The sequence below is a fragment of the Schistocerca gregaria genome, chromosome 4 (assembly GCF_023897955.1).
Source record: "Schistocerca gregaria isolate iqSchGreg1 chromosome 4, iqSchGreg1.2, whole genome shotgun sequence".
Lineage (NCBI taxonomy): Eukaryota > Metazoa > Arthropoda > Insecta > Orthoptera > Acrididae > Schistocerca > Schistocerca gregaria.
In genome coordinates this window covers 546,177,878-546,197,192 of record NC_064923.1, presented here as the reverse complement: position 1 = coordinate 546,197,192, position 19,315 = coordinate 546,177,878, and the positions used below count along the sequence as shown (strand labels likewise).

Here is a 19,315-nt window from a genome sequence, read left to right as displayed (position 1 = left end):
GTGATTGAAATTCTGCAGACATGAATTGTGGGCCATTGTCAGAAACAATAGTCTGTGGAAGACCTTCAATGCAAAAGATAGCGGATGGTGGCGGATGACGTCGTGGAAGACATCTGGACAACAAAAGGAAAATTACTGAATGAATCTACCATAACCAACCATCGAGCATTCCAGAACGGACCAGCGAAATCGATGTGTAAGCGTTGCCAAGGGGAAGTGCCATGCAAAGAATTTCCACGGTGGTGCTGATTGTTGTTCAGCACACACCATCCAAGAAGAGCACATATTCGTAATCGCGGCATCGATTCCGAACCAAGTACTGTGCTGACGAGCAAGTTGTTTTGTTCTCACTATACCCCTTGTCCTTGGTGGAGACGTTGCAAGTCGACTGTAACGAACATGGTACCACGACCCTGGACTGATCATTATCAGAATGCAACAGCAAAACACCACATCATACAAAAAGTCTCCCCTTGTGAGCAAAAAATCGGGGTACCAACGGGTCCCCGATCCGTGACTTTGACAAGGGCCATTGCATAGCAACAAAATGTAGAACGAGAGCAAGGACAGAGTCGGCAGCTGTGGCTGTAGCTACACGACGAAAATCAATCGGAAACGATTCGACTACGTCATCGGTTTCCGCATCAATGAACATGCAAGCAAGTTCGTAGGAATCGAATGCCCTATCCTCAGCAACAGGCATGCGGGACAATGCATCAGCGTTTCCGTGCTTAGCAGTGGACCGATACAGGATATCGTAGCGGTACTGCGAGAGGAAAACAGACCAGCGAAAGAATTTCTGCGCTGTACGTGGAGGTACAGGCTTGGTCGGATGAAAAACCAATGTCAAAGTTTTGTAGTCAGTGATTATGCTAAAGTGACGATCATACAAGAAATCATGAAACTTTGTAACACCAAATACGAGAGCCAATGCTTCTTTCTCAATCTGTGAATAATTTCTTTGCGCAGATGAGAGCAATTTGGACGCAAAGGCAATAGGGCGATCGTGCGATCCATCTTCGTGCGCAAGCACAGTACCGATCCCGAAATCCGATGCATCCACCATCAACAAGAGGGGCTTCTGGGGATCGTATGGCATAAGGCAAGTATTGGAAAGCAACGCCGATTTCAACTGGCGAAAGACGCATTCGCATTCCATCGTCCAGACGAACGGAACACCTTTACGGCGTAAGCGATGAAGCGGAGCTGAAATGGAAGAGGCATGCGGAATATGTTTATGATAATAGTTGATTTTCCCCAGCACACTCTGTAGCTGCTTCAAATTCTGTGGCGACGGCAAGTCTTGTATGGCATGGAGGTGCGTTGGACTGGGATGTATGCCTTGGGCATTGAGTACATGTGCCAGGTACGGCAAATCCCGAGCAAAAAACACACATTTGTCCTTCCGCAAGCGAAGACCATTTTGTCGCAAGACCTGAAATAATGTTCTGAGATCGGCCAAATGTTCTGCTTCCGTCTTTCCAGAGATCACAATATCGTTTAGATATTGCTGAAACAATGCAGGGGCAGATGCACACCCGAATGGCAGTCGTTTGAATTGATACAAACCAAGATGCGTGTTAACCACCAAAACGCGCTGGGAGTCCTCATCCACCGGTATTTGCAAGTTCGCATCTGCTAGGTCCAACTTCGAAAAATATTTACCCAGGCGCAGTTTGTCAAAAAGATCTTCCGGGCGGGGTAAAGGAAAAGTTGCAGTCACTAGTTGTGGATTCACTGTTGCCTTGAAGTCCACACAAAGTCTCAACTTTCCGGAAGGTTTTGACAAAATGACTAAGGGTGATGCCCAGAGAGAAGCCTGCACACGTTCAATTACACCTTGTGATTCCAAATCGTGTAATGTTTTTGCGACCTCATTCACGCAATGTGTGGGGAACATTGCGCGCTCTGAAAAATTTCGGTTGCACGTTTACTTTCAGTTCCAAATGTGCTTTATAGTTCGTAGCGCAACCGAGGCCCGGTGCAAAAATGTCTGCAAATTTTTCACATAGACGAGAAACACTGTCTGAAGGCACCGTCTGGTTCACTGATAGGACCTGATTTACTATAGACAATTTAAACAACTGAAATGAATCGAAACCAAACAAGTTCACTGCAGAACAACGAAGGACGTAAAATGACACAATTTTTATTTGTCCTTTGTATATTGCAAGAAGGCTGCACTGTCCTAACACAGGGATATCTTGACCAGAATAGCTAGTTAACTGAACATTTGCGGCACGCAACGGAGGTGTACCCAGCAGTTTGTAAGTGTCTTGATTGATCAGTGAAACTGCAGTTCCGGTATCGAGCTGGAATGGTATCACTTTGCCATTAATGTCCAAGTCTACAAAAAGTTTATTGTCCTGCTGATGAGAAGAGCGACTGTGTCGTGCAACGTGAACTGACACTGGTACATAATCACTTGCAACTTGACGGGAGTTCCGGCGATGTCGATGCCCACTATTTTTGGGACGAACACAGTCACTGTTAGAGAGAGTGGCACTGGGCGGAGTGGAATGAACTACATGAGTTTCCATGAGCGAAGTTTCTCGAGCCTGAGTATCCTTGGTTCGATTCCAATTCCGGCGCGAAGCAAAGGGCCTGGAATGGTTTTGAACTTCCGATCTGAGCTTTTTCTGGCAAACACTCTGAACATGTCCTTTTTTATAACAATAAAAGCAATTAGCTTGGCGTGACGGTCAATTCTCACTCGAATGTTTAGTAGCACACTGCGGGCATGATTTGATCACTGCCTTTGCCTGCCGGCGGGGCACACGTGGCTGAGAGCCTGGCGGCAGCGGCGTGGCCGGGCGCGAGGGCTGTTTACTGCTCCCTGCAGCTCGCCCGGCGGGCTGGTTAACCGGACACACTGCTGGCGAAGTTTCAAATGATTCCTGAGCAAAGTGAAGTGTGGCCTGCCGATCCAATATGTCCATCACTTGTTGAAGGGAGGGATTTACTAGTCTCAAAATCTGTTCCCTTATACGAACAACAGAAATGTTCTGTGCAGTTGCGTCACATACTATAGTATCTCAATAAGGGAGTCCACATTGACACACAAAAGCACAATCCCTAGTAAGGCCTTGCAAGGTTGCAACCCACTCCCGATTAGTCTGACCTGGCGTACATTTTGTACGAAAGAAGGTATACCTTTTTGCAACTACATTGACTGATTCTTTGAAATATGCGTCTAATGCAGACAAAATTTCGTCGTAGGACACAGTTGCTACATCGTGGCGGGGAAATAATTTGACTATCACACGGTACGTGGTCACCCCTACTGAAGGAAGGAGAAAAGGCTGCTAATCGTTACCTTGAATTCTGTAGGCGGCGAGATGGAATCCAAATTGGCGTGACCACTCTGTCCAGCTTTCCAGTGCAGCATCAAAAGGTCGAAAAGTTGGTGCAACAGCGTGCTGTGGCTGTAGTGGCAGTGGAGCGGCGGCTGCCGCATCGTTTTGCATCACACGTTGACCTTGGATGAGCTGTCCAAGGGCATCCAGTAAGGCCTGTGTCTGCTGATTCTGTAAGTGATAAAATTCGGACGGTACGTCTGGAGATTGTGGCGAAGCCATTACACAAATAAATCAGGGCAATATTGATAAGAACGCGGTGATGCCTCGTCGCCAATGTTGTGGTTGGCAGGAGCGCCAACACCGTGTTACTAGGGGAGGCCGAAACGCACGCGTTTTATCTCACGCAGGCGGGCGTGAGGTCTGGAACAGGACAAGGAAATTAGAATTTGGAAACAACGGACGTAGTTGGTGGAATACTTAACTTAAATCCATTAATGACGAACGTCACTCTTGACATTACGTGATTCACAATATCAATCGTAACTGATAATGGCGGCTTGCTAGGTTGTAGCAAGTAACGTAGCTGAACGCTAAACTACCGTCTCAGCAAATGAGAGTGTAGAAGTCAGTGAACAATAGCTAACAAAAGTCGGCTGTACAACTGGGCGAGTGCTGGAAGACTCTCTAGACCTGCCGTGTGGCGGCGCTCGGTCTGCAGTCACTGATAGTGGCGACACGCGGGTCTGACGTATACTACCGGACCGCATCCAATTTAAAGGCTACCACCTAGCAAGTGTGGTGTCTGGCGGTGTCACCACAATTACGACTCGCACAGAGCCAGCATGATTATTTGGCGACTTAGAGCTATAATATCTGGGCAATATTTTCTGTATTTAAATAAAATTTGTCCATTTTGTACAACTATATGCGTTCTCTTAAGAATTATAATGAAAAGAATTTTATGAGTCATATTGAGTCAGAAAATTGTAGGTAAATCGGCCAAAAAAATAGGCGGCCAAAAATATTTCAAAGTTTAGCTTCTTGTCTCTCCTGAACTAATGCTATGATGAATGTGAAACTTGGCATGAAGATTCATCTCCATAGCACTTTTCAGTGCTGAATGAAGTAAGCGCAAAATGAAAATTTTGTGAAAACGTCAAAAATGCGGTATTTTTAATCTGAATTTGCTAAAAAGCTATGCTCTGTAAAACATACCAAGCTGTATAACTGGAATGAAAGTTGGGCATGCAGATCATTCCCTAAAACAATCTAAACTTCGGATTCGCATTCCTAGTAGAGCGAACGCATGATGAAAATGAAATTTAGAGTGCAACAGATTGACAGTGCAATGATAAGGAATAAAAATTTTTATTCACCTACTATTTTCCAATAATCTACAAATTCCATGAACCATGGACCTTGCCTTTGGTGGGGAGGCTTGCGTGCCTCAGCATTACAGATAGCCATACCGTAGGTGCAACCACAATGGAGGGGTATCTGTTGAGAGGCCAGACAAATGTGTGGTTCCTGAAGAGGGGCAGCCTTTTCAGTAGCTGCAGGGACAACAGTCTGGATGGTTGACTGATCTGGCCTTGTAATGTTGCAATTCCGAACACGGCGACAGCAACCGATCGCGGCTGCAGAAGACAGATGGCAACACTGTCGCCTGCAGTCGGTACGTTACGGAATGCAGCGACAGACAAGCTATGCAGTTGCCGCGAACAACTGCGCGAGGCGAGATGTCTGTTAACACCACCGCTGTTATTGCGCTGTTGTTGGAAGAGGAAGATGACATTTTATTGTTGCATTCCACGAAAAGACGAAAGCTGGTAATGCCTTTATATAAAAGTAGAACTGCAGAAGGTAGTTACACAGCACTGATAAAAAGACATTTGTGAGGTGATAAAAATACCTTCAGGAGCCACTGTCATTTAAATTGTGCTGCAGTTCCAAGCCTTTTTGAGGTTGAAGAGCTGCTGTTATAACTTGGCTGATGTGTGTTGCACTGTGCAGCCATTATACTATACTAATTTTTATTTTGGCTTCTGCCATATAAACTGGAGGTAAACTCCTTACAACTGTGCTGATGTGACAGAAAAATATGTCAGTATCATCGTCTTTGTGTTCCATAAACTTTTTTAGTAAATTTTGCCTAATTTCGTCCCTTTCTTTCCACATTTTTAATATTGTATCATCCACAAACTTGACTGCGTTTTCTTTTCCGTGCAGGCAGATAACGTTCATGATTTGTTACCACAGATGTTTCACCACTATTTCGTATTGTATGTGTTTCTGCTGTATCTTCTTCCTGTGATGCCAAAAGGTCCAGTTGACGAGTTGGATCTCCACTGTCTTCTTGGCTTTCTTGTATTGTTGCCTGCGATGGTGTCAATGTAATATTTGTTCCTCCAGATCTGTGTTGTGCAACACTGTCAAGGAACGATAGCTGTTCGTGTCTTTTTGTTTTGGAATTTTTTGAGGCAGCAAAGCCCGTTCCTAATTTGCTTTTCTTTTTGAACCTCTGGTAACCGTCCCTTAAAAATTTCCACTTCTTCTTACAGTCATCACCTGTAAATGGAAATTTTATTAGCTGTATGCTTGCATTTGTTTCAGATTATTGGCCACTGGCGAAAGTTACCGGTCTTTATTATTTGCGTGTTGTACATCACCATCTTACATATCAAGAGTTGTTAAAAATGTTTTGAAGATATTAAGAATAAGGCTGCTGCCCATGTTGATGCCATGTTGTTCTGCTGGCTATTGTGGACGCAAATTGTAAATTCATTAACGTTGATGATGCCGCTTGCGGAAAAGAGTCTGATAACGGTATTTTCAGAAATCGCCTCTGGGCAAGAAAATAGCCACAAAGGAGTTTAATATGCCTCCAACAAAATGTTTGCCAGGCACAAATGCGATATTACCACATTTCTTGATAGGAGACAATGCGTTTGCTCTCAGTGATTGTATGATGAAACCTTATTCCAGAAGAGTTGCTGCATCACATCGAGACAATAATTATAGATTATGCTCCTCGAGTGTCAGAAAACTCGTTTGGGCTATTAAGCCAAGTATTTAGGGTATTTTATAGTCCTATTGCTGTGGCGCCTGAAGTGGCTGACGACCTCATTTTGTTGGCATGTTGTTTACACAATTTGCTACGAGACACTTATCTTGAAGAAAATGGTATTCCATTTTATAGCTGTAGTTTTGAAGAAAATGGTATTCCATTTTATAGCTGTAGTTTTAGCGAAGCAACCAGCCAAAACAAAATGCATAGTTTTTCTCATTTTGGAGAATTTCTAAGCAGCAGTGGTTTTGAAATTAGAGACAAACTTTTAAGATTTTTTTCTCCGGTGAATGCGGTTCTGTGGCATGGCAAAAGGCAGCCGTTAACAGTGGGTTGTGAATAACAATGGATTGTAGATAATGATTTATGTAAGACAAAACATATATACTGTTGCCTTTTTAACGTCTTCATATAATAATTGTTGGTGCACATACGGATCTGTTTGTTAGTAAATAATTGGTTGAATATATGTGCTTGCTTTATTTAACTCTTGTGCTATAGCTTTCCAGACGTTATCTTTCACTAGAACATTTCTGTATTCTTCATGCCCTGCGTCATAAATTACAGAATATTTCGCCACACTGTTAATTAACTTTTCTACATCGGAGTCCAGGAAACTCATTTTCACTGAATTCAGTATGTTCGGCCAGTAAAAGCAGTCTCCGGTTGCTATGCGGTTCGGCAGCAGCGGTACTACTGGTTCCTGACCGGATGTGTGGTACGCCGCCAAAGCACGTATACGGCGGCAGACGACGCTGCCTCCGTGTTCAGTATGCCTCACATTGCAAACAATGACAACCAGTGGTGCCGCCTGCATCCGATTGGTGCAGTCTGCGGTCGTGTTCAGAATCACACCTTTACACTAACCAAAACGGACTTGCTGTGCTGGTACTACGAATGTCTGAAAACAAGGGGGAACTACAGCCGTAATTTTTCCTGAGGGCATGCAGCTTTAGTGTATGGTTAAATGATGATTGTGTCGTCTTGGGTAAAATATTCCAGAGGTAAAGTAGTCCCCACATTTGGTTCTCCGGGTGGGGAATACTCAAGAGGACGTCGTTATCAGGAGAAAGAAAACTGGCGTTGTACGGATCGGAGCGTGGAATGTCAGATCCCTTAACCAGATAGGTAGGATAGAAAATTTAACTGTTGGCTAATCCAATCTGTAATGTCTAATTATGTGAATGATAAGAGTTCATGTACCAGTAAAAAGGAGTTCAGCATTAGCAAACAGCAGAAAGTACTGCAACCACTGTCTTTACACATTCCGAGATTTGCTAAGTAATAAATGACATGTCACAAAACTGGCAAATTTTACCAAATATGTGGAATACGGTGGATGGGGCTTTATAACTAATTGTAAATGCTTTTGGTCCTGTTTACTCAGCTCACTTTCAAAATTGTTCAACTAAAATTTTTGATAAGAGCCAGTCTCCATTTCCTCTTTTTCTAAATAATAATTGTTGTAAACTCTTGTGATTGTTATATTGCTGGCAGAACAATTTTTTCTTCTTTGATACACTTTCGCTATACAGCTGTTGTGACTGCCCTTTTCCCTCTGAAGTGCAATGATGGAATGACGTTTTGTCTGCAGTAACATAACATTGCCAACAGTCCTTTGATTATTTCCAAAACCAAACCATACACAAGACAGAAGCTACTGACAACATACGGAAAGTTCTGGTTGAGAATTATGAATTATTTCCGAATAAAGCTGATGACTCTCCAAAAGCAGAAGCACTGCATCATTGATAGATACACAAACAAAAGGTAGATAGCTTGGATAGCTTTTGGAATGTGCTTTCTTTCCACACACACACACACACACACACACACACACACACACACACACACACACACATAGTGCTCAGTCGACTGCCAGCTCTTTCCTGGCCCATAATTAATGAACTGGGATGGGGCAGGTTGAGGGATGGAAAAAGATAGTAAGCAGGCGGGCGGGGGGGGGGGGGGGGGGGGGCGTATAGTGGCTCGTGGCTTGTGGGAGGGTGGGGAGCTGTCTGTAGGCTAGCTAGGGGTGCTGGTAGAGGGAACAACTGTAAGATTGCCTGGCACACGATTTCATAGACTAGGGCATAAGATAATTGTACACAACTAGCTGATGTGGGGGCACAAATTTGTGCAGCTCAGAAAAGCTGCTGGTTGTGGGGGGAGGATCCTGATGGCACCGGTTGTGAAGCAGCCATTGAAATCTCGCATGTTGTGCTGTGCTGGACGTTGTGCCACTGTGTGATTCACCTTGCTTTTGACAAAATTTCAACAGTGGCCATTCAGTGTAACTGACAGCTGGTTGGTTGTCATACCAACATAAAACACTGTGAAATGGTTGCAACAGAACTGGTACATAACATGGTTGCTTTCACATCCTTTGTGAGTAGGCCCTATGGTTCATCGCCGTATACATCTTCATGTATACTATCACTAAATATTATCCAGTAAAATTAAAAATCTACTGCAATCTCCAATATTGCTCCTTAATACTTCATTTCAAATCCTAGAGTCCTTCTTTACTTTTCAACCACTCTACCATACCTCTATATACCATTCATTGCTTATCATATATATTTAGGTTATCAAGAGTGTATTATCTTTACGTAGGTTATCAGAGAGTTCCACTATTCAACAAGTTGTCAAGTCATTCTTATTTATATACAAAAATATTTTTAGAATTAGCCAATGTAGAACCATCACCTATAATACCATGTGCTCATGCTTTACAATGTGCACGTACTTTCCCCTACAACCCTTGATGGTTCTTACAAGCTCTCAAACTGTACTTTTCCTGTTTGTGTCTTTGTGTTTCTTTGTGTGTATGCATATGGGTAGTTATGTAGCCTGATTCTTCAGCCTACTTACGTAAAATAAGTTGAAGGTTATAGAAAACCATGGAAATTGAGAAGGACTTCAGCGTTAGAAGTGCATGCATATGGAAAGAGGGAAAGATAGATAGGTACTCCAATGAGATGTAAGAAAGGAAAAACTAGAGACAATTGCTAAGATTGAAGAAGTGAAAGGAGATAGCCTCAAAGACGGGAAAACCCTTCCCACCCCCCTTCCCCAGGATCCCTACTTCACCTGCCCTTGAGTGAGAAGCTAGAGGAGGCAGGATGTTAAACGTCTTCTGCAGAATGGACATTATCACTTTTACCTTGAAGCTCCCAAAGAAAATCTTAGCAACACTTATGGCACGGCAAATTGTGAAGAATCAGTTACACTTGTCTGCAAGGGTTGTCTGAAAGGTGGGGTGTGTGATTAGTGTTAGTTATGCTTGTACTTACAGTACCCACTCCTTCCAAAATCAATATAAACTCTCCCCATCTACATCACATCTTATCAAAAGGTATAAAAGATTTTATAAAATTAGAAAATTATACACTATTGTATAAAATAGTCATCTAGTTAGTCACTTCATATTACCTTTATACCCATATAAAATACTATGTTCGGTCCATGTCGTCTCGATATCATTCTGCTTACCAAGTACCATCATACTGGTATTCCACCAAATTATTATTCTGTTTGTTCCATTTTATGATTAGAGATCACTGTTTATTCGTGATTCTCGTAAATTATTCACAATCTTGTAGTCATATTTGGTCATTTAAATACTAACATGATAGGATAGTTTAAGAATTCAAGAATAAACCACATAGTAGTTGAAGAATTGAAAGGAATTCGGTGTATGAAAGCTAATGTGGAAGTAACACTGAAAACATCTCGGGAACCGATGGTCGTTACTCCACCCATCAACATAGAATGTCAACTTACCTGTGGAATATACCACTTTGTATCCTTAACATTATATCTCTCTTTTTCTTCTCCTGTTGTAGGATCCACTAAGAATAAGGTTTTAGGGCAGATTACCGATTGTACTCGGTAAGGCCCCATATACTTTTCAAAAAAAAATGTGTGTTTCTTTCTTCAGGGCAGAGCTCTAAAGATGCTGTTTTACTAGAACTAGGTCATCAACCTTATACTGAGGTTCAACAGGTTTCCCGGTATGTTTACTTACTCATTTTTTTGTCCTCTTAACTAAGTTCTTAGCAACTATCATTTGATTCAGTTGGTAATCAATAGTAGGTTGTTCTGGCCAAGTAAAGCATTTAATAAGACGTTCACCTACAAAGGGTTTACCTATTACTTCCAAAGTTGTTAGTCCAGTTGTTAATGTGGTAATTCATTTAAAATAAGCTCAAAGTCTCTAATTTTCATTGCCCATGACATATGTTCTTTATGGCAGTATGTGCAGCATAATTTCCCAATTTCTTTCATAACCCTTTCACACGGGTTAGAAGATGGATTATAGTTGGAGATGAGTATTTGACGAATATTTTCCCAAGCTGGAAATTCTTTAAACTCATTACTAGTGAACTATGGTCCATTGTCGGAAAGGAACTGCTTCAGTTTTCCTGCCTCAAGGAAGTATTGTTACAGTCAGTGTATTACCATTGGTGTGTTTGCTTTCTTAATAGGGTACAACTTAACATACTTCGACCAGCATTCTATGAGGACAAAAATGTAAGACACTCCTCCCTTCCCTTTTGGAATTGATCCAAAGAAATCTGCAGCAGTTAGGAATAAATAGATATATTTTATATTTAACGTGAGTGTTATCCTCTTTTACCTTCTGTCAAATTTCACAAATTTTAATGACCGATGCTATTTTATGTCCTAGTTTTTAAAGTAATAGAACTTATTCATATGTGCAATGCATTTCTTTATACCGAAATGTCCATATCCCTTATGAATGTACCACACTAACTCGTCTTCTACTAAATTCGGTATACATTAACGCCAATGTTGCGTTATTGTACTGTCTCTCCAGAACAAATTATGTCCTATAATCTTCCACCTTCCATCTTGATTAGGCGGTAACGTCTTCCTAACACACATAGCAAGTACATCTGTAAAATAGGGATCATGTTGGATGGTATCTGCTATTTTCTGAGCCACTTCTTGCACCTTGTTAAGTGGATATTCTAGTGTTAAAAAATTAATCGCAAAAATTATGCCAGGTCCTTCTGTATGTTTTAGTTCTTTTATGGCTACTGGTAGCCGAGACAAAGCATCGGGTACAACATTCTTTGAAACGTTTATATACTGGATTTTAATGTCATATTCTTGAAGAAACAACATCCACCACATCAGTCTACTATGTAGTAATTGACTATTCATTAAAAATGACAGAGCTTGGTTATCCGTATAGCATGTATTTCAGAACCCATATCAGTGTTTGGAATTTTTGTATACCCCATACTATGGTGAATAATTCTTTTTCTGTTGCTGTATAATTCAATTCATGTTTGTTGCGACCCCGGCTAGCAAAAGCCATTGACCTATGGTCTATACTTTCTAAACCCCATTCGCCTTGGAAAAGTTCTGAGGCTATACAATAGTCTGATGCATCGGTTGAAATCTTAAATAGTTCACCCATCACCAGATGGTGCAATATCGGTGATTCTGATAGTGCCCGCTTTACACTTTCAAATGGGTTATGTGCCTCTTGGCCCCAATTCCAAGGTACTCCCTTCTGTAAAAGACACACAAGTCGAGTGCTGTTTAACTCTAGACTTTGTATGTAGTGCCTGTAATACCCTGCCATTCCAAGAAATCCCTTCAATTGTCTGATGCTTCTATTTCTAGGTGGTGGACACTACTTAATTGCCTTTATATTTTCTGGATCAGACTTAATTCTTTGTACACCTACGATATGTCCCAAGAATTTTAGTTCTTGCCTTGCAGAGTGCGATTTCGACAATTTTGTTGTTATACCTTTTTTTTAAAAATCTTTTTATGGTTTTCCTCACTACCAGAATCAATAAATATCTCGACTTCCAAATCTTCTAGTTTTCCAATTATGATCAGTTGTGGATTAACTGTAGTTATGCCAGATTCTTCTAGTGGCAACCATTCTTTTTTTGGTACTTTATGTGTAAGCAAGCATATTTATTATGAGGTAGGCCTTCTAATGTATTTCGACGACCTGGGCCCCGGCCCTGGATCCAGATCCAGATCCAGATCGCATGACGTTTTCCTCATTATTGGTAATTACTGTCTGGTTACCAAATTGAGATATTATGTCTCCATTTTGAGCTCTGTTATTACTAGGTACAAATTCCTGTGTGGTTACTGGGCCTATATTTGAGGGTGGATGTCTTTTTTGATAATTTCCGTTACCACTGTCCAAGTTAAACAGCTGTACTCTAGTCATATTAGTTTCACATCTTTTAAAATTACTACTATTGCTATTATTATTATTATTCCTCCTGTAGTTCTGCTTCTCATTTTGATGCATGTCCTCACCAACACGTGCTTCAAATCCTGAAATTCAGACATTAGATGCTCACCTTCTGAGACAGTCTTTGCTGTATATACACTCCTGGAAATGGAAAAAAGAACACATTGACACCGGTGTGTCAGACCCACCATACTTGCTCTGGACACTGCGAGAGGGCTGTACAAGCAATGATCACACGCACGGCACAGCGGACACACCAGGAACCGCGGTGTTGCACGTGGAATGGCGCTAGCTGCGCAGCATTTGTGCACCGCCGCCGTCAGTGTCAGCCAGTTTGCCGTGGCATACGGAGCTCCATCGCAGTCTTTAACACTGGTAGCATGCCACGACAGCGTGGACGTGAACCGTATGTGCAGTTGACGGACTTTGAGCGAGGGCGTATAGTGAGCATGCGGGAGGCCGGGTGGAAGTACCGCCGAATTGCTCAACACGTAGGGCGTGAGGTCTCCACAGTACATCGATGTTGTTGCCAGTGGTCGGCGGAAGGTGCACGTGCCCGTCGACCTGGGACCGGACCACAGCGACGCACGGATGCACGCCAAGACCGTAGGATCCTACGCAGTGCCGTAGGGGACCGCACCGCCACTTCCCAGCAAATTAGGGACACTGTTGCTCCTGGGATATCGGCGAGGACCATTCGCAACCGTCTCCATGAAGCTGGACTACGGTCCCGCACACCGTTAGGCCGTCTTCCGCTCACGCCCCAACGTCGTGCAGCCCGCCTCCAGTGGTGTCGCGACAGGTGTGAATGGAGGGATGAATGGAGACGTGTTGTCTTCACTGATGAGAGTCGCTTCTGCCTTGGTGCCAATGATGGTCATATGCGTGTTTGGCGCTGTGCAGGTGAGCGCCACAATCAGGACTGCATATGACCGAGGCACACAGGGCCAACACCCAGCATCATGGTGTGGGGAGCGATCTCCTACACTAGCCGTACACCTCTGGTGATCGTCGAGGGGACACTGAATAGTGCACGGTACATCCAAACCGTCATCGAACCCATCGTTCTACCATTCCTAGACTGGCAAGGGAACTTGCTGTTCCAACAGGACAATGCACGTCCGCATGTATCCCGTGCCACCCAACGTGCTCTAGAAGGTGTAAGTCAACTACCCTGGCCAGCAAGATCTCCGGATCTGTCCCCCATTGAGCATGTTTGGGACTGGATGAAGTGTCGTCTCACGCGGTCTGCATGTCCAGCACGAACGCTGGTCCAACTGAGGCGCCAGGTGGAAATGGCATGGCAAGCCGTTCCACAGGACTACATCCAGCATCTCTACGATTGTCTCCATGGGAGAATAGCAGCCTGCATTGCTGCGAAAGGTGGAAATACACTGTACTAGTGCCAACATTGTGCATGCTCTGTTGCCTGTGTCTATGTGCCTGTGGTTCTGTCAGTGTGATCATGTGATGTATCTGACCCCAGGAATGTGTCAATCAAGTTTCCCCTTCCTGGGACAATGAATTCACGGTGTTCTTATTTCTATTTCCAGGAGTGTAATAAAGTGTTCAGGACCACATTCTTTTATACAGGGTGGTGAAAATTGTTGATGTTTAAGTACCAGTCAGTATGCATAGACGAATGAAGAAGCCGCCCCCCTGCCTTCCACTCCACTATAATGGAGGCTTGCCATACCTCCTCATCTCGGCAGTAAATTTAATTTTAGAATGGACACCAATCATCTGTTTGATGAACTGCTGCAGTGCATTTTCTTCATGAGTTCATATTAAGCAAGTGTCTTCAGCATACAGCAGGAACCAAGACGGAAGCAACTTCGCAGATTTCGGAGCTTGCTCTTCAAACTGCTTGATGAAGAAGTTTGCGATGGTTGGAGGCAGTGGGGATCCCATGGCTGTGCCATCCGTAATGATGCTCAATGTAGTGATCAGCATCCATATAAACTGGCCCACATAACTTTTGCCACAGTCACAATTTACAATATTCCATGTGATTGTGGCAAACGTTATGTGGGCCATTCTTTATGGATGTTGATCGCTACATTGAGCATCATTGTCCAATTTCAATATATATACTTAGAAACATTGGTGGCTAAGGAAAACCTCTTAAAGAAACACAAGATATTGTTGGAACAAATGAAAATACTCACTCACACTTCGAGCTATTGGAACTCAGTTATTAGGGAAGCAGTTGAAATTGGACTATGTGAAAACAGCTTCAATAGAGACACCAGCTATGCACTTCACAATGCGTGGAAGCATGGACTTGATAATGAAAGATTGCAGAGGAAGACTTCTCATAGGTTACTGGCCTGGTGTAAGGAATGGCGATCCAAGCAACCATAAAAGTGGAAGCCCATCAATTTTGTGGCAGTCAGACTTTGCCTCCGTCATCATCACTCGGGGGGATAATTGAAAGCAGGGGATTTTATCTGCATTTGACAGAACAAGTAAACTGAGAACTTTTTATGCTTGGCTATAATATAACTCCCCATCCACATTGTTCCACATTTTTGGGCCCATTTGACATTTTGGTTACATGTAATCTATTACCTGGCAAATCTCACTTAAGTTTTGTGAAGACAGTGGTCACAGCGCTTTATTGTTTGATACTGGGGTGAACTATCTGCCACTGATAAGTGAACTCTTATCATTGACATAAGAAATTATGCTTTGGATTAGCCACTAGTTATGGCTCATAATAACTTTCAATCCTCTGGACTGCTCCAGATAATAATTAAGCTTCGAGCATAATATGACTGAATGACTGTTCATTTACAGATGAGCAATATATCTTATAAAGAGGAATAGGAAGCAGCTAGCTGGTAGACGATGTTGCTCATCTTATTTAGACATCTTCCACAAAGTCAACATAACACTCATATTGAGTGACTCAAGTTGTAACATAATAGCCCCAGTACAACACGTTTGTCATGTTCTTTCGTGTACATAGTAACAGCCAGTCTCCTGTTGCTCTTTTTCAGTAATAAGGCTTTAGAAAGTGGAATTCAGGTTGAGTTGACTTTTACTAACATTTAAAGTAACTCATGGCTCTATGGACCCATTTAAACACAATCACTGTTCGAAGGTAAGACAAGAGCATTGATTTGCAACAGCAACAAGGGCCACCCCATCAAAGAGATTGTGATGGTACTTCTTTGCTTTATATTTCAGTGAAAATTACAACTTTCATAAGTAATTCTTGACTCAAATATAATTCATAATTTACCATTGCATTTACCACATCAATCAGTATATTATTAATTTATTGAATATTAAAAGAATCAAATCTTATTTTCTGTGGAAGTTGCATCTTCAGACTTTCAGCCTGTCAGAGGCCAGTACTGCTTTCTCTTAAAGTGGATGAACTTAATCCATGCCAGCAGATTCTTTTAAGATAATTAAGCTTTTTCACACAGCCAGTTAAAAACAATATTTGCTTTGTTCTGATTGGAATTCCACATTACACAATGATCAACTCAGTTCCATGTGGCTGACATCACTGGTATAGTAACTGAAATTAGCTACCCATATTTGCTGATCAGTTTTTAGAGAAACTTAATTTAACTATTGCTATGTAGTAATTACATGTTCCATCAGTTCCTTGGTGGCTGTTGCTGCCATGCCTTGCCAATAAATTTTCTGAAATTTTGTAATATTGTGATTATTAGTTTTCTTCTTGTTACAGGCAAAAATGTGGAGCGAAAAGAAGTAGAGGCAGCACATTTGATAAACAGTCAATTACAATTGATCAGCAAAAATTTGGTATGTATAAAAACAATAGTTATAAAAATTAAAATAATAATAATAATAATAATAATAATAATAATAATAATAATAATAATAATCATGGTGGTGGTGCTGTTGGTAGTGATAGTGAAACTGAAACTGTTGAGGTATCACTGCATCAACAACAACAATGTTAAAGCAGCTGTACCATTGGGAATTTATATTTTACGTGTAGCTCTTGAAATGTCAATGATAAAAGAAAACAGCCATTACTACACAGAGCAAACATTTTATGGAAGGAATTAAAAAAAGTATGCTCTAATAAACATACCAGTGATTAGGAGGTATCTACTGAATTACGTCACATCAAATTTAAGGTGAAACATGGCCTAGTTCTCATATAATTTCTAGTCCTATTCCACCAGTCACAAAGTGTACAGAGAATTATAACAATAAATAGAAAATTATGAAAGAATTTTGAGAAAGAATAAGATGAAGTGGGTCACGAACTTGTTATAAATATAAAGAAAGAGTAATGGGTAAATGAATGTGAATTACTTGAATTGGGCTTATCACACAACAGAATCTACAGTTTGGAATATCAATATAAGGAAAAAACAGATTGCTACTATCCATAAAGATGACCCATTGAGTTGCAGATGGGTACAACAAAAAGACATTTACACATTAGCTTTCAGCCGAAACCTTCTTTAGAAAAAGAAACCCACAAACACAAGCAAGCACACCTCATGTATACTTGACCACCATATCCAGCAGCTTGGATTGGAAAGCTGGTCTTGGCTGCCAGAGATGGCAGTGTCTTTTGTAAGTAGATGTGAGTGTCTTTTTGTTGTGTCTGTCTGCAACTCAGCGTCCTATCGTTATGGTGAGTAGCAATCTACCTTTTTCTTATGTTGTTGAAGAGGATTTAATAATGCAAGAGGCCATACAACTGTACCACATGTTTTATATAATGCTCCAAAATAAGACTGACTAAAGTGAAAATTAGTTGAATTCAAATAAAAAAATTGCTTTCAAAGGCAGTATATTGTTGAATATGTTCTTGGGTTACACTTAAGTCAGGGTAAAATATCCGTCAAAACTTATCTTTTTCTGTAATTCTCCAGGTATGTTAAAGGGAAGCTTTTCTTAAGTTGTCCATGGTTTACTGAAATTCAGTTTATGAATACTCATCTTCAGTAAAGCAGTCATCAATTCCTTTCCAATTGACAGTAATAAGTGCCTTATATTTTGTAGTTTGCAGATGCTGAAGTGTGAAAGGGAAACAAAACTAGGGCCACCCATAGGGTTGGTATCTTTGGTTTTATAAAGTTTGTGAGAGCTGGTGTATTTAAGCTGCGGCCTGGTTCATAGGTGCGGACCACCCTTTTGAAACAAAGATAGGGGGATAAATAGCAATTTAAACTCGGATAACTACCCAAGAACGACTCGTGACCTGTCCCCACAGCTTCAGTTCTGCCAGTACCTCGCATCCCACCTTCCAAACTTCAGAAGCTCTTCTACTACAGTTAAGAGAATGCTGAATTCTTCTAAGTGGAAATACTAACTTTTTATGTTACAGCATACACCTGAAACACTAATTTGTAGGCCTAATTTTTGTGGCTCATAAATAACGATAAATCTTGTAGTGTCAAATGTGTTAAGTGATTTAATTCTATTTGAAGCATGTAATCTGTGTTGCAATGAATGCCTAACGTGGATATTGTCAGGATAGTCGAAGAGGGAGTGGCATGTGTAGATTGTGGGTTGGATTTTCAGTTAGGTGACTGTAGTGGAGAATCAAATGGGGAACTCAGCCAGACTATCCCATGGAACTGTAGGCTCTGCAAGATAGACAAGAGGATCACTGAATAGGAGACAAAGGTTTGTGCCCTTCAGGCTCTATTAGAACATGCAAAAGTTGAGCTAGGTATGTTGACAGAGCAAAAAGACTGTGGAAACTGAGTAAAGGTAACAAGTAGTGGGTGAAGGGGCAATAGCTTCTCAACTTCATCTACATTGGAGCTTACAGGGTCAAGTAAACTTAATGTTGTTACCTGAAGTAGAAGGGGAAGAACCTTATCCAGCTGTAGGTGACAGTAGTGTGCAGGAGACTTCTAGCAAAGAAACTCAGTTTAGGGCCATAACAAAAGAGAATAGGAAGAAAAGCGTCTTGCTGCTAGGTAATAGCCATGGGAATGGTGGAGGCCAAATGGTGCAGAACACATTAGGAATGGTTGATGTTGTTGTTGTGGTCTTCAGTCCTGAGACTGGTTTGATGCAGCTCTCCATGCCACTCTATCCTGTGCAAGCATCTTCATCTCCCAGTACCTACTGCAACCTACATCCTTCTGAATCTGCTTAGTGTATTCATCTCTTGGTCTCCCTCTACGATTTTTACCCTCCACGCTGCCCTCCAGTACTAAATTGGTGATGCCTTGATGCCTCAGAACATGTCCTACCAATCGATCCCTTCTTCTGGTCAAGTTGTGCCACAAACTTCTCTTCTCCGCAATCCTATTCAATACCTCCTCGTTAGTTATGATCTACCCATTTAATCTTCAGCATTCTTCTGTAGCACCACATTTCGAAAGCTTCTATTCTCTTCTTGTCCAAACTATTTATTGTCCATGTTTCACTTCCATACATGGCTACACTCCATACAAATACTTTCAGAAAAGACTTCCTGACACTTAAATCTATACTCGATGTTAACAAATTTCTCTTCTTCAGAAACGCTTTCCTTGCCATTGCCAGTCTACATTTTATATTCTCTCTACTTCGACCACCATCAGTTATTTTGCTCCCCAAATAACAAAACTCCTTTACTACTTTAATTGTCTCATTTCCTAATCTAATTCTCTCAGCATCACCCGACTTAATTTGACTACATTCCATTATCCTCGTTTTGCTTTTGTTGATGTTCATCTTATACTCTCCTTTCAA

At 41.6% G+C, this 19,315-nt stretch overlaps 1 protein-coding gene across 7 annotated transcripts in view; it reads left to right on the top strand.

Annotated features, from left to right (window-relative positions):
* Positions 1 to 19,315, top strand: part of LOC126365754 (uncharacterized) — a 267,138-nt gene that overhangs the window by 108,208 nt on the left and 139,615 nt on the right. For all 7 annotated transcript variants that reach the window (XM_050008233.1, XM_050008240.1, XM_050008238.1 and 4 more), the window contains one exon: positions 16,329 to 16,405. In XM_050008233.1, the coding sequence (XP_049864190.1) occupies positions 16,329 to 16,405 (77 nt within the window). The remainder of the gene's footprint in view (positions 1 to 16,328; positions 16,406 to 19,315) is intronic.